This window comes from Oxyura jamaicensis, chromosome 11 (assembly GCF_011077185.1).
Source record: "Oxyura jamaicensis isolate SHBP4307 breed ruddy duck chromosome 11, BPBGC_Ojam_1.0, whole genome shotgun sequence".
Lineage (NCBI taxonomy): Eukaryota > Metazoa > Chordata > Aves > Anseriformes > Anatidae > Oxyura > Oxyura jamaicensis.
In genome coordinates, this window is record NC_048903.1 from 11498990 (window position 1) to 11522120 (window position 23131).

At 44.0% G+C, this 23131-nt stretch overlaps 1 protein-coding gene across 2 annotated transcripts in view; it reads right to left on the reverse strand.

Moving 5' to 3' along the window:
- The window catches only part of WTIP (WT1 interacting protein), a 78900-nt gene that overhangs the window by 22111 nt on the left and 33658 nt on the right, over positions 1–23131 (reverse strand). Inside the window, exon 3 of one of the 2 annotated variants that reach the window (XM_035336742.1) lies at positions 3005–3072. In XM_035336742.1, the coding sequence (XP_035192633.1) occupies positions 3005–3072 (68 nt within the window). Of the gene's footprint in view, positions 1–3004; positions 3073–20222; positions 20757–23131 lie in introns of those variants that run through there. The other variant, XM_035336743.1, reaches the window with a different exon arrangement.

Genomic DNA, 23131 nt, shown 5'->3' on the forward strand with positions numbered 1-23131 from the left:
GAGTTTAGCCAAGGAGGGTGACCTCTGCTCTTACAACAGGTGCCGAAAACTTACAAGGATTGGATAACAGCATTTCTGAAGGTCTTGCCTTCAAGGGCCATGAATAATACCACAATGAATTCAATGTATCACCTCTGATAGAAAGAGCTGATCTGAGAGTTCAAGTACCAGGTACCTTCTCAGAGCTACAAAGTGCAGTTCTGGAGAATGCTTCTACAGGAGTTGTTTTGACACTGAAAACAGCAGCACTCTAGAAGTAAAATACTGACACACGTGACAAAAATTTAAACATTTCTAAAAGTTCCAATAAGTACAAACCCATAAATAATATCCATTCTTCCCTAAAAAGTATCTACATTGACTGTTTCACAGCAAGAACCAGTTCAGCTGTCTTGCCTTGTCACTGTTCCTGTTTGACTTACTGCAGGGCCAAAGTGGTGTGCTGCTTCTTCCCTGTGCCCAGCCTGGCCTGCAGGACATCCCCAGTCCTGCCAGGGGATGGTGAGGAAGCACCTGGAGCAAACCCATGAGACACACAGCAGTAGCAGGGGGACGGACAGCACCGCCCCGTGCGGCCTGCTCCGGGCACACAGGAGCATGTATACAGGCTCTATATACACGCTGCTGCTATAGGACAGGACGGAGGCTTGCAGGAAAGAGACGACAGCTCTTTGTGAGGGACTTGTGGAGCCAGGGCTATAGGACAACTCCATAGGCTGTTATAATGCATGGCAGCACCCATAGTTCTGCTTGCTTCTGCTTGTTCTCTCTTCTTAGCCCACAAAGCACGCATGGCAGTGGTCAGAGGCCACAGTGCAAGATTAGCCTAATACATCCAAAAGGAAAATTTTTTACACAAACTCCTACCCCCGTCTTTGACTTCCCTAACATCCTACCATTGTACTGTCAAAAAAAAAAGAAAAAAAAAAAAAAAGAAAAAAAAAAGTACTGCACAGCATATAGAGCTGCAGTAGGATTTGGAGTTACAACGAAGATTTAAATTCTCACTTACAAAAGAAGAAACATTTGGCTGTGTGCTTTGGATGGAAAACACCTTTTTTAGACAGGACTGGGATCTTGTAGTGGGTAGGAACAAAACCTGGGGGCAAGAAGCAGTTAAAATTATTTCCTTTTAAATGCTACTCTGCGGACTTTTCCTCTGACTACTATACTTTGAGCTTCCTCAGTCCTCTGGACTCTAAAGTAGGCAAAGTTGTTTGATTTTATTAGAGAAACAAGGCAATTCCTGGTATTCTTGCTATGAGGTCTGCTCAAGGGAAGCTAAAAGAGAATCAAATCACTTTTTGAGAAGCAGCAAGTTCAAAACTGGCAGGGATACCATCAGAATTTAATTTCTTTTACTGCCTTTTGCTGCAGTCCCTTGGTCTGCTTCTCTCATCTCCCTGTGCCAGCTAAGATGCACCCATAGGAGGCTTGGGCTTAAAAATCGATGCCTGGAATATCCCAACTGTTCCTTTACTTGCAGAAAACTTATTCTTATCATGTCCTTAACCTCAGTTTTCTTGAGAAAATCACTGTAAGTGTCTCCCTTCAGAAGCCTACTGCAGCACGTCTAAGAATTAAACAATTCCACCCATCCCCTTTGTGCCTCTACCCCCCCCCAACTGAATGTTCTCCAAAAAGATGTCGATTTTTAGATTTTTGTCATGTTTAGGCTGCAATTACAAGTTAATAGCAACAATCACGTCATTCAACCTGTATGAAAGGTTTTGGTCACGGGCAAAATACATTCCAACACAGTAAATACCAGAAATTTCAAAGGTTCGAGCCCCTCTATCATATACTCCACCTTTTCTCCCTCTCCCTACACTTCTACAGAAATGGGGGAAAGAAAGCTGAAAACAACATGGAAGAAAAAATAATTTTCTCTCCTAAAAGCAAACAAAACAGTAACACATTTCAATTATAACACAAAACGTTTCTGAACAAAATACAATTTGCTCTTCTCAGCAGCTTCCAGCCATGGTAGGCTGAGAGTAAAGGTATAATACATGAAGGCAAATTCAGCTTATACTTTAGGAATTTCCATTATTTTTGTGGATTGCATTGATGAGAAATGCATTTGCGTACTCTGAACTGCCAGTAACATTTTTGTTGTGGGATATACTTTGAGTAATTCCTTTGCAAAAAGAATGGCCATATTTTCATTAGAAACGGAAAGTTGCTCTGGAAGACCAATGCTTCTAAATGAATGGTATTTCAATAAATAAAGGTGCTGTAAATTCAACATACTGCTTCTCCAATTCATCATCCTATAAGCTAAAATATATCAGTTCAATTCCCAGCCATGCTGTCCCCTTATTCTTAATTATAAACGGTCTGCCACTTATCAAATCATTCCCTATGTACTGCACAATCCTCACCCTTAATTGCACAAATATTTTATTTTTGGAACAACACAGCTCAGCAACAAGCTCCATTTTTCTTTTCATGACTCAGTCTCTATTAAAGCACGCCATTTATAAAAGCTCTGGGTGCATGGAGAGAAAATTAGTTGCTCCTCCGTGGCTAACAGTTTTTAGCTAATCACAATGCAGCTTCACATCACTCCTAGCAGAGCAGTGATTAAAACTGCGCCTGCAACAAAGCAACATTGTACACAGCGATGACGTGCTCCAGTCAAAAACGTCTCCCCTCTTGTTGTGATTGGTATTCCCCAGATGTTTGACTTTGAGCTTGGCAGGAGAGCCTTTGTGGCTGCAATTCAAGTCCCCAGCTTGAGCAGCTCTGCTGTGTATTCTCATAATTTACACTTTGTGATGGCTTATAAGTTATGTACTTATGTACTTGGTTTCATAGCCACCACTTCAATCTATGGGTCTGACTCTGACTTCATGGAGTTAGTGGTAATGCTCCCCTAATTCCAGCACTGACAGAAGGATGTCCCAGAAGAGCAAACCATCTCTCAAAGCAAACAACCCAATATAAAAGAACAATTTGGTCTAAAAAGAATAATGAAAAAAATGCCAAAAGTCTTACTTACTAGGAAGTCTTCTTCACAGTACACCTTGCCATTGACATTGTAGAACGCTTTTCCTCGTAGTCTTCTCCCTGTTAAAACAGTGTACCATCAGAACTTTGTTCTGAAACCCACTTGTTCAGGATGCCAAATAAAAAACACACCCTGCTGCATGTGTTAGCATGGCCAGTTCCTGGCTTCTCTCCTCCCTGCAACATCTATCCAAATAAATGGATGAGGATTAGGCTCCAGTCTCCACCCTGAATTCACAATTTCCTAATCAACTAAACATTACTTGTAAGCAAAAATGATGGAACCCAGCTCATTCCAATTCATGAAAATGTTGAAATCTAAAACCAAAGATTATTCTGGATGAAAGGCTCATTTGAAAATTGCAACAATTTTCTTAGCAGGTGAAATCACATCTAGCATAGATCCACAGGAATCAACATCAGTGATGCACTTGTTTCTAAAGGACCACAAACGTGGAATACAGCATATGGATGTGCCTGTCACCTTTAAAAATATTAATACATTAATCACCGTCACAACAACCACACCAGTACTACCTATGATATTAAGGCAATACCAGGTGTATATGGTGGAGAGTAGGACAGAAAATCACACTGAAAACAAGATTTAATTTTCAAGTTTGAACATCTGCTATTGCATTAAAGCTGGCTGAACTCTATTGACAATGCTTGTGATCATCATAAACTGATGGCTCCCTTTAGAGCTAAGAGATACACAACAGACTCCAGAGAGTCCCAACAAAAAGCATTTAAAAAAGGAACCTGGAAATCACTGAACCCAACCAGCTTTCAGATACAGCAGATCAGATCCATGCCTTATGCCAAAGCTGCTACATTGAAGGCAATGAGATTTTATCAGTGTAAAACCAGTGAACGAGGATGGAAACCAGAATTATCCAGGACTCACCTTACTTATACTCTGTGTCAGGGTCCCAGTGACCAAAGCTCCCAAATATTTTGGTGCTCTCATTAGCCATTTGCAGCCTTAGCAAGCAGATGGCATGGTGCATACTGTGGGCTGCATACCAGCTGCTGATGGCAATGCACACCAACAACACTGCCAGGGATACAGAGCAATGAAAAGGGCAAAAGACTGTACTTACAGGTCAAGAGACAACCTGTCCCAGGTCACTGTTGAAGCTTTTATTTCACAGAACAAGCTTGGACTTCTCCAAAACAGAGCGGCTGCACCGTAAACACCGCCCATCTGTGGAGGGTTCAACTCTCAGGGCCAGCAAGCTGAGCCAGTTGGCCAAGCACAGAGGGGCAAAAGTGCTCTCCACGGTTTCCATAAACAATGTTGAGGAAAATATGAATAATTTTCAGTGTTTAAAAGTGTCTTTTACACGTTGCCACTGTGATCTGATCCTGGGAAACAGTGTGTGGCACAAAAAAGTTGGGATCTGGGCTGATGCTTTTGGGAAATCACATGCTGCATGTGGTTGTCTGGCGGTTTTACTGTCGTGGCAGAGGGAAATGCTTCTTTTGTGTGCACATTCTTGGGCTGTCGATCTCACAGGCTGCTGTCTCCATACTGCTGGTAGGTGGAGTCAGCTCTTGTTTGTCTTTCCAGCTGCCTGGTAGCTCTGGTGGGGACCTGGAGCCCAGTGGAGTAGGCAATGCACTCAGACTGTCAATCTGCTCTGAGGTGCTGAGGTAAAACTGGTCCATGCCGTATGTCACTGAAACAAGACACTCGGCCAGGACAGCCCTCAGGGGACCACGGGGCCTCCCTAGGCTGGCACAGGAGCAACCACCTCTAGATCTCCCCTGCTGCTTATCCAGCTGTTCTTAAACCTCTCCCCTGAAAGCTTTGTCACTGCCCTTCCTAGCTCACTCTTGGTCTTTCTCACTGAAAGCACAGGCTTGTTTTCTTAAGTATCTTTACACCCTCCTTGTGCAGATGCTGAAGAAGCCATTCCCCACTTGACTGCCACATCTCCCAGCTCATGGCTCTGTATAAAACTGTAAATATGCTTCAGGTGACCTTCAAGCGCTGGTCAGTTCCTGTGAGGACCTGCTCGAAGTTAAACCCAGGTGCACCACCAGCACCACCACCAGCCTTTACCTCAGGTGCCAGCACCAGCAGGGCAGTACAAATGCCCAGGCCCTCCAAGAGTCTCTCAGGTCTCCTCAACGCCACCAGTTTGTGTGGTGGTGTCATTGTCTCTCACCATGCCTTTGAGCAGTGCTCGTGCCAGCCGCCAGGCAGTCACATCCCTGTGGGGGTGCAGAGGCCAGCAGGCCCAGAACCAGTAAAGGGCACGCTTGGCCAAAGAAGGAATCTGCTGCCAGAAAGGAAAACAAGAACTGCTGCCGCGATGCCTTTACCCAAATAGAACTAACACTAACAAATAAAATAATGTAAAAGGAAAGGAAGGAAGAAGGCAAGAGGTCAGAACAGCTTTTTAAAGGCCATCTTGGCTGTGCCAGACCTGGCCAGGACACAGGGCCTGCTGTCAGATGGTGGAAGTGAAGCGGCCGCTCCCAGCCCGCAGCCTGGGCTTTGATGTGCTGAGGCAGCAGCTCGCCATGCCCACACACACTGCCTGCATAGGTGCAGGGCTGGGGCATTCGCTTCAGGTGGTGAAGCTCTGGCCATCACCCTTACCACACACCCATTATGGTTAGAGGCAGCAGAGATAATTAGGGACAAATTGTGAACTCTGTTGCTGGAAGGATCTCTGCAGGAAAGGAATGCCCTCAGCAAGGGCAGGCATCAGCATCTCCTGAGGCATGGCAGAAGGTTCACAAGGACTTGTGAGTCCTGCTTTAGGTCCCAGTGTGCAGACCCTGGCAGCATTCAGGTTGCAGAAGGACCAGGTCCTTCTATTTCCTTAGCACAGCACTCTGGCAGAAGTCAATAGCCTGAGGCTTCCCTGACCAGGAAGGAGTAGGAAGCCTAGGACCCAAAGCAAACATGACAAAAAGGATGTTTTGGACTGGCTCTCAGCAATGCCTGTTATCAAACGTGTTTGGCAGCTGATTGCCCTGTGACAGAAAAAAACCTCACCTCAGCCAAGCACAGCAAAGCTACGAGTCCCTTTGTCAGCCACTGCACAACTTGTGGGCCACTACTCACTGATTACACATGGTGCGGCAAATCCTCCAACCTGCCAAACACAGACACCCAACCTCCCTTTCCATACAGGTGATGTGGTAAAACGTCTGTTTCATACACTCACAGAGCAGTGCCTTTCTGAACTGAGAAAAAATACCATTTTCCAGCTGAAAAAACAAGCTGCCTATTAGGGAATTGACTTGCCTAAACTCATAAAGAAAGCAAGTAGCTTACTCACATGATAATTACTATTATTAGCAATAATTAATATGATTGACAGGCCTGTTACCTTAGAGGAATTTCATTCAGGGATAGTGCAATAATTATCTCATTAACAAGAAGCAGCAAGTTATCACACAAACAGCACAGCCTTCACTATTTTGGCTTCTACATAGTGCATTTTAGAAATAAAGGCAAAAACACACATTCCTTTTGCCCTCCAGAAGCATTTGCTGAACAACAGCATTGCACACAGACGTGAAGCTGTGTACCAGCAGGTGCAAGGCCTGGTAGGCTGGTACAGCTGCCTGAGCTCCATCAGCCAGGCAACACGGCTTCACTTCTTGGGGTACTGGAGTAACTCCAGGCCTGTGCAGCACTAGCCTGTTCCATGGAGCTGTAGCCTATTATTGTCAATCAAGCAGAGATTTAGTTTTACAACTCGCATTGCATTAGCCAACTGAGTCAAGTGCCTGGCCAGCTAGACAAGGTAAAGACATCCTGCCCAGTGGTACAGAGAACCTGCTGCTTGGTTTTCCTTGGAATGACTGTGCACAGCCAAGTCCGGGTTACTATTTGCTTTCATAACTGAAACAAAAGTCAGCGTTTCTAACAAAACTTGAAGCAACTTGCAGATAGCTCATTATAATAATAATGATCACTTTAATGAGCAGCCTAGCAGAGGGTTCACAAGTACAGGGTTTCACAAGCACTGTGCTTCTTTCCTCTTTTAGCTGGATACCCACCTTGGCACATCTGCGCTGTCAGACCGGTTTTCGGCAGCAGCAGGGAAGAGGCTTGGTTTCAGACCCAACCGGAGCAGCAGCGGGTCAGCCAGGATCATGCAGGGGGACCACGCAGGTCCAAAGATGGGGGCAGCCCACCCAGCCTGCGGCCCAGGCACAGACATCAAACATCAGCTGTTACAGGGAAGCCCTTTTTTCGCTGAGTGCTCTTTAGCCTCACTTACTGCAGAAAACAAACCTTATGCACTCAAAGTGACAACACCTGCCCACCTACTAACTTGTTGATGAGGTAGAGAGCTCCAGGATAACAAGGGTCCATCATATCAGGCAGAAGGCAGAGACCTTCCCAGCGAAGGAGGAGACATTTCAGGTAGACACTCTAGTACTCAGCAAAAAGTAAGCTAGAAATGACTCTGTCCCAAGGAATGATCACAATTGGTGTTTGCAAACAGGAAAACAAACATCCAAAAGAAAACGATCTTTTTTTTTGGATTTTTCTTTCAAGACATAACATCAGAAAAGCTCTAGATTTTTAACAAATATTTTCACATTTAACCAGATTGTGAGTTTCTGGTATTTAAGTGTGTCTAATAATTACTTTCTGCACAATTTTTATGTCCTGTGTGCTGCATCTAAAAGGAAAGAACAGGAGAACTGTTGCTTTAGCAAGGGACTCAACTGAAAGATTGGGCTTGCAAAAGGAAAAATGACCCACAGTTGACACATGCTGTCCACAACTATTCTCTCCAGTCTTCACAACACTTTGCTGGGTGGTGAAAACACACCAACCAGGAAGCCAAGATGGGGTAAAACTTTTTCCAGCAGTTTCAAAAGCTGCTCCAGGCCCTCACGGAACAAAATATGAATCAGACCGGGTTTTATGGTCTCAAGGAGAAGCTCTGAGTGCTGAAAATGTCCTGCTCCTTCTCCAGCAGCGCTGAATGAATCTTCAAAGCCCTTCTGGCCGCTGCTAGCAGCGGTGGATTTGCCTACGGGGAGGTGAGTTTATCAAGTCACAGCCTTCAGTGGTAGATCTCCAGCCTCACAAGGGATGATGCAACCCAATCAGGGGCCAACCCCCCCCTCCTTTGTAGACCAGGAGATAGCCACGTCTCACTGTCACAGCATGGTTATTAGACCTAATTACTGTTTGCAGCACACTTTGAAGTTGAAAAGTGCCAAGCATTATTATAATATTTTAAGTACTTTGATGATTAAAAACATGCAACTGTTGGGTAATAATCATGATTTACTAGTATTGTAGTGTAAGCAAGTTCATGTGAGAAGTCTGCATTGTCTCAGTGGCTGACGCTACTTAAAAACAAACAGCTCCCCTCTGACATAATGGGAATGCTGCAGCAGCCTCAGCCTCGCCTTCCAGATAACGCCTGGAGTGTCCCTGAGACTACCAGCGTGCTGAAAAAACACACCGGCACGCTTCCTCGCCATCGGGAGCTATGCTGGAGTATTTTAGGTACATGTGCCTCTCGTAACTTCATCCTGGAAGGTTTCAGCATTAGGCCAAGGGAACAAAGCGCAAGATGACTAATAATATCCTTTTTATTTCTCATGTTACAGCTGTATGGAACAACAGGCCTGTATTTTACTCAGAAAATGTAATTAAAACCTCCCGATACGGAGTGCAATCGAAGAGGTCGGCTGTATTGCTGCTACAGATAAGAAAACTTCCTTCGTTAAAGCAGAGCTAATTAAAAGCCTGAACAGCCAAAGCTATCGCCACAGAATATTATTTGAGTACCTGCCATTCCTGTTTGCTGCAGACATGCCTGGGTAGGTCTGACCACACACGAGCACAGACCTCGCCTCTGCTGCTGCTTCTCCCATGGGGGCATGCCCCCCCCCCGGGCCCCGCGCAGGCAGCAAGGTGCAAAACCAGGCGGGCGCTGCCCTGCTGCGGCACCTCTCCGCCAGCTGCAGGCACAGCAGTGGCACTGAGGACATGCTTGAGACCCTGGCACAGCCCAGTGCTGCTCTCAGGAACCTTTGTGAGGATTTCCACACTCCTCAAAGTTCTGGTCCACGACTCATGCGGCTTTCTGAGCACGTCAGCCCCTGGCTCTTCATGCCTGACTGACCAATGGATTGTGCGTATCTGTTTTATTTAGCGATGTTAAACATGGACCTAATTGCTTGTTAACAGCTTCAGATGCCATCTCTGCAGCAACTGATGGGACACCAACATCATTATTGGTCTTACGTTAGCATCCTAAGCGAGCCTCTCAAAGCATTCAGACAAAGTGAAATGTAAATATAGAGGAAAGATTAATACACAACGTTTGCTCAAATATTTCACAGCTCCTTAAGAGAGAAGGGAAGTTCCCACATATTACGCCAGAGCACCATTTGAGTGAAACCAGACTAGTCACAGGTAGCTGAGGCTGAGCAGCAGTCGTGTTTGCTTGCCTGCTGTCCTGCAGCCAGAGCTGCCACTACTTCAGCTGTGGGTTTTATCACAAATCCTGTGCCGGGGCAATTGGTGCCAAGTGATCTGTGCTAGGTGCTGCAGACACCATCACGATAGCACAGGGTGCCACAATGGGGACCCCCGTCCCTAGCATTACACTAAACTATTGGGCGCAGATACTGCAGCTTTTCTTGCCATGCAAGGTGCCAGCTGCTCTCTGAAGAGCATGTGTGCACTCTCTGAAAATACACAACCACTTAGTTTGCCTTCTGATAGCATCAGACAGATTCGGATTTCAAAAATGCCAGGTTAAAAATTTAGGCATGCATTTTAGCAACTGAGAAGCCAGGACCAAGAGAACCCAAACAATGAAAGGTGAAAGCAATATCCAGCATCCGATCTGTTCTTTTTAAACCCTGAGGCCAGGACACTAGTATGTCTTAAAAGCAGAAGCTAAAATTAAAGTCAGAAGCTGACACTTCATGAAAAATACCAAGTTTTACAAACATGGAATAAAACCTTGAAAATATTAAAAACCAATGACCCATTTCTGTTACAGCCTCTACCAGCTATCACAGGGTAAAACCGATGCTGAATTTCATCCAGGAGAAGTATTTTGTTTCACTAAGTAGAGGAGACTCGTCTGTCCAGGAATTAAAGATGTGCCAGAAGAAAACAAAAACTTCCAATAGTTTTTATTTATCTGTTACAATTTCCCCTTGACTCACATTTGAGTTTGGGCCTGCAGTTCTCCACCCCTCCCTCTGGTTTATGAGGGAGATCTGCACAGGGATTTTCTTTCCTTGGGGTTTCTACTCCACCCACTAGAAAATGGGGAGCACCAAGGCTGCTTTAGCCCCTGGATAACTGTTAATTACATGTTTCTTCTCCATCTCCTACGGGGGACTCGCACAAAGCCACCGAGCAACGTGAGCACAACCTCTCCACACGTAAGGAGAGCCAGGTCTGCAGAGCCCTGAGCTGGACCTGTGGCCCCAGTAGCGGGGTGCAGCCGCAGGGCAGAACCTCTTTGTACTGGGGAAGGAGCCACCGCGCAGAGCTGCGCTCCAGCCCCACGCCCTGCAACTGGGGTGGGTGAAATTTCCATCCCCCCCGCCTGGTCCCCTCCTCACAATGCTCAGTTGCTTGGGCTTTGTGAAAGGAGGAGTGAATTTCTAGGGCTTTCAGGGTTTTTAAGATAGAAAAAAAAATCAATGCCAAATTCCTTTGAATAGAAGATACTGCGTGTTGGCAGAAGCCACTTTTCACAGACTGCAGCCGTTTGAAATCTGAAACACTAAAAAGTGGCTACTGTGGATGTGCTGTATTCTTCTTTTCAAAGCAATCTGGCACACAATTTTGGTCCCCGTTTCAGGACCCAATCCTGCATTCCTTTCACGCTCAGACTCCCATTGACTTTAAGGAATGCAGGATTGGATCCTAAATGTGTGCTTTACTCACACAATAGCTCCTCATGGTTACGATCTATTGAGAAAGGCACACTTTAAAAACCATTTGGAATTGCAGGCTCATCCACCAGGCCAGAATGCTTGTAAAGATCTTCCATTATTTCGGAAAAATGCTTGGTGTGTGAATTACACACACACATACATTCACACATTTTTCTGGTTTCAAGCTACAGGCACAGCTTAGCTTGAGATGCATCAAAATATTTTGAGCTGGCCTGATAGCTAATAAAGAAACCACGTGTAAATTCAGTTTAAAAAAAAAAAAAAAAAAAAAAAAAAAACTCCAGGGAAAAAGAAAACACTAAAGCAAACATATAAGCAGCTGAATCTTTAGGACGGTTTTTCAGAGAACATTTGTAAAGCCTTTAAAGACCTGCACTGGCTAAGACAAAACAGAGTCTTGCACTGTTATTTTTGAGGATGCTGTAGATTGAGTTACGAGGCTATTACGATGCAAATCTCAAATCTACAAGCTTTTTACTTGGCCATAAACACAAAACAGTATACATTGTCCTTTCAGAAGAAAAGGTTTGCTGCTAAAATAGCAGAAGCCCTACGTAAATAACCAACATTCTTTCTGACTGAGGTCACTGACTTGGCCTATTCAATTCCGGGCTAGTCTGGGATTTGACAATCTAAGCAGGGGAGAGGCCCTTTCCTTTTTTTCAAAAGAATGCTGGGATTTTATTTGAAATTTAAACTCTTGCAAACAAAAGGTGGCATCGTATGCTAGAGGCCTATGAAGGTGGAGTACAGGATGTGTATTGTTTTCTCCCTTTACATAGATTCTTTCAGGAAAGAGTATTCAGAGTCTGTGAACAAATTCTAATCAAATATTATCATCAGGTAGGCAGAAATAGTAAGATATGAATTAACAGTTTGAAGAGATTAGGAGATTTACTTTTTAAAAGTATTAACCAGGGCAAGTATAAAATTTTGTACGATAATTTAAAACAATGTATTTAAAACGTCTTTTAAAATCTTAACTGAAAATTCCTCCATAGCCTAAGTTCCTATACCAACTCTTATTTGTACGCTAAAAAACTACCTCTCGGTGCAAATTAGCTGTGACTGCAAAGCAGCATCCTTTTCCATCTGTCTCAGGTTGGTCTGTCCTGAAGAGGCAGATGGCAGTTAGCAGTTTTTCCTCCTGGCTCCTCTTGCCCAGCTCTTGTCTGGGCACTCACCAAGTACCCCCTTGTACACAACACTGACCAATTCCTCTTTGTGCTGCTAACCAGGCTCTGCGCTGCCTGCCGCAGACGGCTATGCTAAGCTGACTTTGCAGCTGGTGGAAACCATCACAGCATCACCGAGTTCATCACAATTTATACAAGCTGCAGATCTGCCCCAACGTACTATCTTCACCAGAAAGAACTGTCTTTGCTATGCGCTAGCTCACATGTGGTAAAATCCAGATGAAAACAAGGCACTTTATCATTATGACATGTTTGTAGCTCAAGGTAAACTCTAGACTCTCTTCTGCAGTTTACCTTAACCTGCCACGATGTCAAAATGAAAAACTTCATTACCTTCTCTTGGATTTTGCCTCATGTCAGCTAGCACGCTGAAGAAAACATCCTTCTATCCAGAAAGCACCCCGCTGCCGCCAAGAAGCCTTGCATTTGTGTTCATAGGTTGGTAACATGTCTTGTTCTGACCACTGTGCAGCATTTATCACCACCAAAGTCAGCAAGCTCAGGACTGGGTGGAGAGGATGTGGAGGTACGTTTCTGCCCCAGCCTAGCTGTGTGACACAAACTGTCAGTCTCCAGCAGGATTATGTAGATAGCCAACTAATATCTTTTGTTACCTTGTTGGAAAACTCCACCTTTCTTGGCAGGTTATCCACAATCTCTGTGCCATGTTTACTCTACTGTGGAATTCTCTCTTCCTTTCTCTGTCCTCCTCCTCTCTTGTCAGGTTATTTAACCAAAAGGTTACTTAATGCTGCAGGGACTAGAGGATCTGACCTTTGGTATTCAGGCAAGCGTTCCTGTGCAGACCATATTATAAACTTCATAGATACTTTCAAGCTTCCATATAATTTCCAGAAGTTAAAATTTGGCAGATGTTTCCTCTCTTTCCCCACTTATGTATTTATTCTATCCCATACCACCCATCAATTTCAGGGTTAAGGCATAAATTATTTCCATGGAGCTCTGACAGATGAACTTACGTTTAAAAGGAGCTGGTAAAAATGTAAGCCAAGCATGTGTTTAAAAACTGAAGTGCAACAGCCTGCACTGATCTAATAGCTATTTTTAGCCTATATATATTAACTGATACATTAAAATATATTTCTTGATAAGCTAGCAAGCAGACATGCTAACAGAGAAATGTAAAATAAAGCTCCAAACATACATCAATTAGGATTTTTTTTAGGACTGGGTTCACAAATGCAAGTAACATCAAAACCAATTGAAAAGTGACACAGATCACTGGGTAAAAGCCACGAGAGGCCTTCCCACCACCCAACAAGCTGGAAGGGAAAGGGACATAGCTCTGCCCCCAAGGTAGCTTCCACTGTGGGAAGTTTTTGTGGCTCCATCACAGACCCAGCTTGTTATCAACAATGAATTCAACTTTTCCAGCTGCTGCCTGTGAGCTGGGACTTAAAAGAGTACTTGTCTTATCACGCTATCCCAGGGGTCCCAGTGTCAGCCCCATTCTACAGCAAAATGCATCCATGACCAAACCCCAGTCTATTCCAGTCCAAGTCTTCCCAGCTCTGCAGGACACAGCCTTCCCGAGCAGCCCTGCCAGCCGTTACCCGTGGAACGTGGTGGGTGGTTTTTATTTAAGCTCCACTAAGAACCACCGCAATGGCAGCAGCAAGGATCCCTCCAGCACGGCATCCTGTCTCCAACTCTGGCCAAGAGTGGAAGCTAAATGAGGAAGAGCATTAGAAGCAGGGCTCGCACCAGCTGATGCATTCCCAAGAATAACCTCTCAGCTTCCAGCAACCAGCACTTAAGGCCTTCCTGCACCATGGGTTGCATCAGAACTATTATGTTTAATAGCCTCACTGGACCAATCCTTCTTTAATTTGTCTAATTCCTCTATGAGCTCATTTATACTCCTGGCCTCCACTGTCCCTATGGCAGTGAGTTCCACAGTTTCATTATGCATTGTATGAAGTGTTCCCTTTTGTTTGTTTTAAACCTCTGCTGATCTCAGCTTCTGGTGCTTCCTGCAGAACGAGGCAGCCTCTACAGCCATCAGACCAGGGAGCAGCGTTATAAATCAAATCCTGAAACTTCAGTCTTGACCTGCACCCAGCAATGGACAAGGTGCAGGCCCACAGACACAGCTGGTATTTTTATCTAGTGGCTTTTTGAAACTCCACTAAGGTCCTCATGGTACAACACAGAAGTGGACACATACGTGGAACTGACAGTCCACGACTCAGAAACTTCTCGCTGCACACGAGCTCCCTGCAGGAGGTGTGACTAAGCCACCACATTCTGTACGGCCTCACGTTCAGGAACAGTTTTTACAAAGAGTGAACTGCTGTATTCCACACCAGAGATAATTTCTATGGGAATACAGCCAGAAGAAGAAGCCACTATATTCCAGTAAAACTAAACAGAGGGAAAAAAAAAAAAAAAAAAAAAAAAAAAAAAAAAAAAAAGTCCCTTCTGCTTCTGCTATCTGGACATTCAGGGCAGGAGTCTACCAGAGAGACCTGACAACTACCAAAAGTTAGGTGAATGAGGGCACTGCAGACCCCTCACCATTGCCACCAGTTCCTTCTTGCAATTCCCTATTCTCTTTTTCTTTCCAGTTCAGCCTCAACTAAAAATCATAGCTTAGCCTGGCTCTGAAGCAGATGATTGATCAAGAGCTGGTACAATGAAACGAGTCAGACGGACAAATATCACCTCTGCGCTGAGCGAGCTGCAGCATCACCTTCTCTCCTACCAGTTTATGCATAGAAGTATGCTGAACACAAGGAGTGGACACAGCCCAATCCTGTGGCAACATGCAGCAGTGCCTCAAGGGAGATGAGCAATTTCCCTAAACTATCTTCTGAGTTGTCTCAAAGAAACAAGAATGGATTTGCACAGGAACAGTTTACTTTCTTCCTCCCAGTAGCACCGTATGCGTCAGCACCTTGCTGTGAGTAGCATCAAAGGGTGCTGCTGCTGGACCTAAACACACTGGTAGTGCTTGACTTGAGTCACATCCAACACCAATGGCACCCATGCGTTAGTGAAATGAAGCTCACGATGCTCATATTCTCATTCCAAGATAAATCTCTGCAATAACATGAGATTGTTGAGATCGGCAGTGCCTAGAGATGGCATCTTGAGCAACAGCTTAAATTCCTTTCTTCATGTGATAATGGAAGTTCCTCATCTGGAAAAGGGGAACTACATACATTCTCTCTGAGCACCAAAACTGCTAAGAAATCTTAGACAGGTTAGTACTAGACAGTGGGGAAAAATCTACATACTCTCAGGATGGCAAAGCTTTAAAATGTTCTGCCAGCCTTGAAGCACAATCTTTGGGTTTAGATTACTTAGCAGGAAGTTTGAAAGAACTGGACACAGAGACAACTCTTCCCTTGTTCACACTAGTGAATGATTATACTGATGTTAATACTGTTACTCTAGATTTATTCTGTGTAACTTCGAGCAAACCTTGCAGCATCTCAGACGTGTTTTGGTGACACTCTAGTATACTTTGCTGTTGCTAAAATACAACTGAAAACTACAATTGTACTGAATTACTGAAATAAAGACGGGCTTGCCCAGACAAATCAAAATATAATCAGAAAACTGCCATCTCAAGCGGCCTGTCCTTGATATTTTGTGGCAGCCTGACCCCAGTTTCCTGCACAAGGTCACATTAAAACTAAAAGCACAAGCAGATTTCAAGACAGAGAGCTGAATAGGTAGGACTCCTGATAATGCACTTGCTTCTTTTGGAACTCAGGTACAATAAAGATATTGTTCCTTTAATGCTTAGATTTCCTTTTAAGAAGTATGTGAGATTTCAGCCAATTCTCCCCAACGATTAGTTCAGGATGAATATACTTAACTCAGGATTCAGCTGGAAAGAGCCCAAGTAGATGCAATCAATTTTCCTCTAAATCCATTTCCTTTCCCGCTTCCCTACCCAGCATGAGACATCAGCTTGCCACTACAGCCAGTGGTGACTAAGATGACAAAAACCTCTGCCTTCATCCACGCTTATATCAAACTTAGTTATTCCCTCTTTCGATTTTCCCTGGTTTTCTGTTTTCTCACGTCCCATTCACTAGCCCAAACCTTGGGCTGGAAGACTTTGGGTGGAAAAGCAGCTATGGAGCAAACCACAAATGCATTGGTTGCTATAAGCACCAAGTTATTCATTCAAAACTGTACAGAACCAGCTGTGGAATTTCACCGATAAATGACAACTTTCCCCTTTGCACATCATTTACCCCAAGGTTTTAATGTACCAGTTCTGTATGCCTGCATCTAAGCTGTACTTTCTGTGTCTAACACCAGATTATCTTCACCAGCATCGTGTAAACACCACAGCACTTCTGAGATATTAGCCACTGGCCACTTTATTTGAGCCAGCCCCACGTACCACTGCCTGAAAGACGACAGGGATGATTTGCTACTAGAATTTTAAAAAGGTAAAAGACAACATTTCCTTTTTCAAAATCAAGGCTTAGAAAACACAATGTCTGGCTCTCACCTACGTGTCTTCTTAAAAGTTTAAAGTAGACAGCTTCCAACCTCATTTCCCCAAGCGTATGAACTCTTCTTTGTTGAATAACTTGCAGAAACAGCAAAAGAAGTCCTGCTGGCTGTGTATTCCTCTAGAACAGCAGTCTCCAAACTTTTTTGATCGTGCTTCCCTATCAGTAAGAATTTTTTGAGCATGCACCCCTAACATATGTATACTTGTTTATAAATTATATACAAACACTATGAAACTCTAAGGTTTTCTTCCTGCAGCCCAATGGATCATCTAGCACATGCACCCTACTGCTCTGGAAGACACTGGGTTGTGAATACCAATCCAGCAAATTGTTTCCATAGGTCTGAATTCACACTGCTGTGGTTCCTAACGTCAGGAATCCCCTGACTCACCCTAAGCTATTTGCATTATTTCCAGGAAGAGTTTTTCAGGGACCGCGGCTGGTAAAATGACAGGGCAGTGTATCCAGGCATCTGCAAGGTAACTGAGGTCCTGTGACTGCATCCCGCCCAACGTTAGGAACATGCCATACTTGTGATTTCAAATATACCGATAGACAACCACTTATACACAGTAGACAGTAATCAAAACTGATTGCTAAATCCATCCATGGTTTTAAATCGGTACTAATCAGATGCCTGCACTCAGGTACAATTAAAGAGCTGGCAGACCTCCTGTCAGCAGCCGTATTCTGCACGCAGGCAAGCACTGAGTCACCTACACCAAGCCAGCTGCGCTGGCAGAAGCCAGCAGTAACTGGTGATTTTGTTTCTTCTTACAGGAAAAACTTTAGAAGTTTCTTTCCTCAATTTCTTTGCCTATTTCTTGCCTAGCTCATCATTCACTTCTATCATCATTCCAAACAGTGCAAATTCACAGGATTGTGGCAAACAGAGTCGAGGCTTGATAGTTTTAGGCAAGAAAAATCAGCCGGGGGGCTTGGGTGGGAGGGAAGGACACCACTGTCACTCCACGCCATTACTAGGCAGAGGGAAGAGAACATTTATGAGACATGAAACCTGTTCTCATGAGCCTGCTGCTAACGCCACGAGGCAGTGAGTGCTCTCAGGGGACTCTGGAAATGATTTCACAAGGCCCCAGTAACCTCACAACCAACCAAGCTTACCGTGGGGTTTGAACGCATCTCAGAGGCCATGACTCCATCAGCAGCCTCTCCTACACCCTCCTCTGCAGCTCCTCCCAGACTGCATGAGGCAACAGGAGTACTTGCAAAACCGCTCAGCAGAAATTCCTTTGCAAGCATAAACAATACATAAACAATACTACCTCTGGTAGGCTTCCACATCTGTTTAGTTCCATCACACAAATTAAAAGTTAAATGCAAGTCGTGCTGAGCTACACCTTCACCAGTTACTCTGCTCTGCGGGACCTGGCACAGAGGTGGGAGGAGACTTTGCCATTTCAGCTCGGAGGGCTGTCATTCCGTCACCCAAGAACAGGAATGTCATGGGCAAAACGCTGAAGCACCTGAGCCTCCACGGCCTCGAACAATGGGCCACAGACCTGTTCCCTGAGTACTAACCAGCCATGGGAATAAGAGAGGGCCAAGTACCCAGGTACTTGCACAGAGCATTTAGTAGGGGGTGCTGGCCCCAGCCAGACTGCTTCACCCTCAGCAGCCCAGCACCAGCTCGCAGAGGCGCGCTGATAGCGCAGCATATTGTGTTGCCTGCTGGCTGCCATAGCACACGGGCTGTGCTCAATCAGATACTGGTCCTGCGAACTGCCAAATGGAGTCAATAATCCTATAGATGGAGGAGCACTGAGTGCAGACTGGACGTTGGCCACGAGGGAGGCTGTGGTGGGGTTCTGCTTCAGGTTTGTTTTCAGAAAGGAGTTACTGCACCTAATTCAGCGCTGGGGGATTGAGTTTGCAAGCATGGAGATTTCTTATTTTTGTGCCAGTTCAACACAGGGCACCCACAGAGAAGCTTTACTCTTGTAAAAACAAGAGTTTCTCATTAAAACCATAAATTAATTCCTTACTATTTCTGGCATTGCATTCATAATTAAGATTACTGGCTTTTTACATGTGAACATGCTCACCTAGGGAGCAGTGTGAGTGGAGAAGGCTCCTGATGCTCAGCTAAGAGCTAATGCTGCTCGCCACAAAGGCAAAGGGACTTCGGCAGTAACCGAAACTGAATTTGGCCATGAATTATGATAAATCTAAAAAGTCCCAGGAGAAGTTCTGCTCAAAGGCAGGATTTTCAGGAAATGAGATATTTATTAGAATGGGAAAAAATGCTTTCTAGGTAAGATCAAATATACTGAGTTTTTCTCCTGCTCTGTGCTTGGAGAGATAGAAGCTGAGAGGAAACCCTACCTGGGTTATAACCAAGCTACAGTTTCCTGAAAAGTCTAAGGATGGAAGACAACATCCACCACTGATAAATAACTCTGGAAAGTGACCTATAGAAGTCAATTTACCAGAACCAAGCTGGTTGTTTTATAACCGTAAGTTTATAAGCAAGCAAAACATTTGGCTCATGTCAAATACCAGGGGTCACCGAAGCACTTTCCATGGTGCCCAAGGACAGCCCACTGCTGCTATAATCAGCCAATCCTCCCGAGTCCCGTCAGTTAAATGAGAAAAAATTTATGGTTGTTTATGTAGGCTTTGCGCCAAGCCCGTTTCTCTGATAAGCTTCTCTGGTGCATTTGTGTCTCACATCCCATTCAGAGAGTCCTCCGAATACTGGAAACTGCATTCCTTGGATACTTAAATTAAAAACACAACGTTGGGCTTGGACAGGGGACTGGGAACCCATGCACTAAGGGCTCTGGGGAACAGAGCTCAGAAAGTAGTCTTTTTTTAAATCTTGCATTAGTCCATGTATTTAATGACATATACTCCTCAAAATATTCTTTCACAAACTGTAAGTACACATTATTTGAGAAAGTAATTATTTTCAGTAGCACACTGCAACAGCTGTAGGGCTTGGATGCCAGATAGTGCAAGTGGTTCCTCCCACAAATGCATCTATTTGTGATATAATTATTTCAGAATTTACATAACTTGTCACTGAACTGGTACTTCCAACTCAGGATCTCAAATTCTCTTCAAAATATTAATGAAATGAGCCCAGTATCACTCCTGTGAGATAGGCAAAAATAATTAGCCACACGGGAAAAGTCAGGTTAAGTGATCTGCCCAAGATGACAACAATACTACGGTACAGTGGAACAAAACCCCCTCCTCCAACTGACAGAGTGGATTTACTCCTTTGTGACCAACATATTAATGCTTTCAGCTAAAATGCCTCTGTCTTTTGCTCACATCCTCTGCCAAAAGAAGCTTGAAAGACAGAATGCTGAAGTCTTCCCTGTCCTTGTACGTCCAGGGACAGAAACACCAGGTCTGTTGCTGTTTATTTCATAAATGTAAAGACAAACAATACCAACATCTTTTATTTTGTATGGTACATATCAAGATTCTGGGAAGCATCTCTCCTGGACTCATAAGTAGTAAAAGCATTTTTAAAGGTGAAAAGTAGCAGTGAAAACCTTAGATCTGTAAAATTATTTTGTAAGATAAAAGCCTGGCTGCTTTCTGCTGTTAAACACCAATGAGTTTTCAGGCCATACAGATGTCCCTCCCTTGAATGAAGCAGTAAACAAGAACTACTAACGATGAGTTGGTAACGTAGCCTGGACAGGAGACATGGACAAGGTACACACACACAGTCCTTTGTTAGAGAGCACAAGGGGAAGAGGACAACAGCAGTAGCAAAAACACATTTCCACTTTGCACTGCCTCCATTGGCAAGAGCTTCATGAAACATTTTACTGACAGATCCCGTCCTACTTCAGCAGGACTTGCAAGGCAGAAGTGAGAGGCGTGCATGTGGCCAGACATCCTGCCACTCCAGTGCTGAGTATCACCAGAAAGGACAGCAAGAAGTCCAAGACTGGAGACAGGAAACAGGCAACACGACTAAGAACAGAATATGATCTAGTTGAAAAGTACAGGGGCAGTTTGGAAGAGAAGCTTTGTTGGTGAGGAAGGACGTGGTAAAGCCTCCAGGGCTGCAAAGTGATCATAATCTTGCCTCCTTGGTAAGGGATATGATGGGCTGCCAGCAGTCTGGAGTCTTTAGACCCTGGGAACACAGGGATCCAGGAAAAGCATAAAATACACATAACACCAGTCAAAGTGGAAAGTCATCAGGGTACAGTGAAATTTCAAACAGTGCCAAGGACAAGGGGGAAAGCTGACAATTTTCTGGATAAAGAGGTACTGACAAGCAGTTAAATGAAGGTCTTTACTGAAGAAATTTATTATACTCATTTGAAATTAAGAACAAAAGATGCCCACACAGAAATAATAAAGTCTGAATTCTTTACTTGTATAGTAGGTGCATGCCAGAGCAAACATAGGCAGAGCAAAGGAAGAACTAATCAAGGGAGACAGAAAGCTGGCTTCCCCCTCACAGAAAGTGCACACGAGAAAAACTGAAGTCTAATTCTTCTAAGACAGCAGGATAAGGATCAGTTAATGCTGACCCACAAAGCACACCTCAAGTCAGCCCAGAGCAGGAATAGGGAGCTCCACACACCCAAAGGACAGGGACAGAGGAACAAGAGATTCAGCCAAAGAGATTATCCAGGAGACACATTTAGAGGGGAGGCCAACCACATGAACGTGGATGTGTTTGTGTACACAGACAGGTTTGCACATGAGGCACACATTTACTGGGATAGGCACCGGAAAGAAACTATCGGCTGTGAGAGGAAGAACTGATTTACTGAGTGCTGAGGTGATGAAGGACAAAACTGATTAACTGGTATGTGTGGACATAGAGTGCCTTTATTGTTTAAGGAGCGATGATGATATTAAATTAGAAATTGTTTCAGCAGGCTATAGCCTTCCAGGGTCTGGCTTTCAGATAAGTGACTTCTCTGAATATCAAAGTATTCACTAGCCATTTCTCAAAACACGTAAGAACAACAAATAGCAAAAACCTAAATCAACAAAATTAAATGAAGCAAACACCTCATCTCCTTTCATTTTCTTTTTTCCACTTTTTTTTCCTCCCTGTTTTCCCCTTCAGTTTTAAGTAATACTTAGAAGTTTCAGAACCTAGAAATAGGAAGCAGAAACATCTGTTGGTAATGTCAGTGATTTCCCTGTGCTCTGTTCTGGATTATCTGGATTTCTTCTCCTTTGAGAAATGAACCCAGCAGCACAAGGGAATCTGTTCTCTTGGAGAAATTGAGATGTTTTCCAAGAAAACATTTTAAATGGACAGAGGAAAAGGCAAGAAAGAGGAGAAAGGGCAGAATGGAAAGATGGAAGAAACAGCAGAGATGTGGGCTTCTAAGACAATCAAGAGCTGCAGATAATAGATGTTGATAAGGAAACAGGGTAATTTTTGCAAATCTTGTTATGCAAAACAATAGGTGGCATTCCAAACAAAATTACATAAGCGATTAGGTTCCCTCTACTATTTACCATAGCTCTTACAAATAAAAACCAGAGGCAGAAGCCTTCTTGGAGTGTATTTTTTTGTATTTTGCATATTTTCCAAACCCTGAAAGGATCACAGGCACTGTCTGTGATTGGTTCCACATTATTAATACAAAATTATTTTGGGAGGAATACATCCATGGTCGGTCAAGCCATGCAGAGATAAGTTTCCATCATCAGTTGCCAGGCAACCCCCACCAATTAAAATAACCATCAAATGCCATGGATTTAATGCTAGAATAATTAATAGCAGAATGCAATTAATACCTTTCAAGGAAACATGGAGACAGACAAACCAGTGGCCAACTATTCATTGTGTGCCCTCTTGTAATCAGAAATGAAGGACTGAAGTGTTTTCCATTTCTCTGTTGGCTAGCTACTCAGGAGGGTGATACTCTGGGTTCAGGTAACTATAGGTGCATGTGTTTATCTTTGAGCATCTGAGGTGTCCCCCTGAAAGCAAGGGCACAGGACTAGGCTGATCAAATGAGTTACCCTTAAAAAACAGGTCCCACCTTGCACTTGAACTAAGTTGATGTAAAGCAACTACAGGAATGAAAATCATGACAGAGCATCTATTGTCTGTAGAAGGGCCACAGTCAAGGGACCGGTTCATTTATCTGAAGGCAAGCACTTACAGCAGTGCTGTGTCGGACCAAGGCTGAGGCAGAAAGTAATAGGGAACACCGCAAACTACAAAAAAATAAATAAAAGGAAAACACCACAAAAAAAAAAAAAAGATACCCATAGCTAACTACATTCTACATGGAGGAGAGTTTCCTATGCCAGTTCCATCTCACACATTTCTGATAACCCGTTCCCCATCCTTTCTCATGTCTCTAAAGCCTGGAGTACTATCACATTAACAAGAGATCAAGATAAAAGAAATTTTCCTACCCATCGGTACCCAAAAGGTACTCAGGCTCTTACAGGGGCTGGTAGCCAAGCTTGACTGTTAACTACCAGGAGACAAGATTACATTCCTTTGCTAAGACTCATTCATGGTTC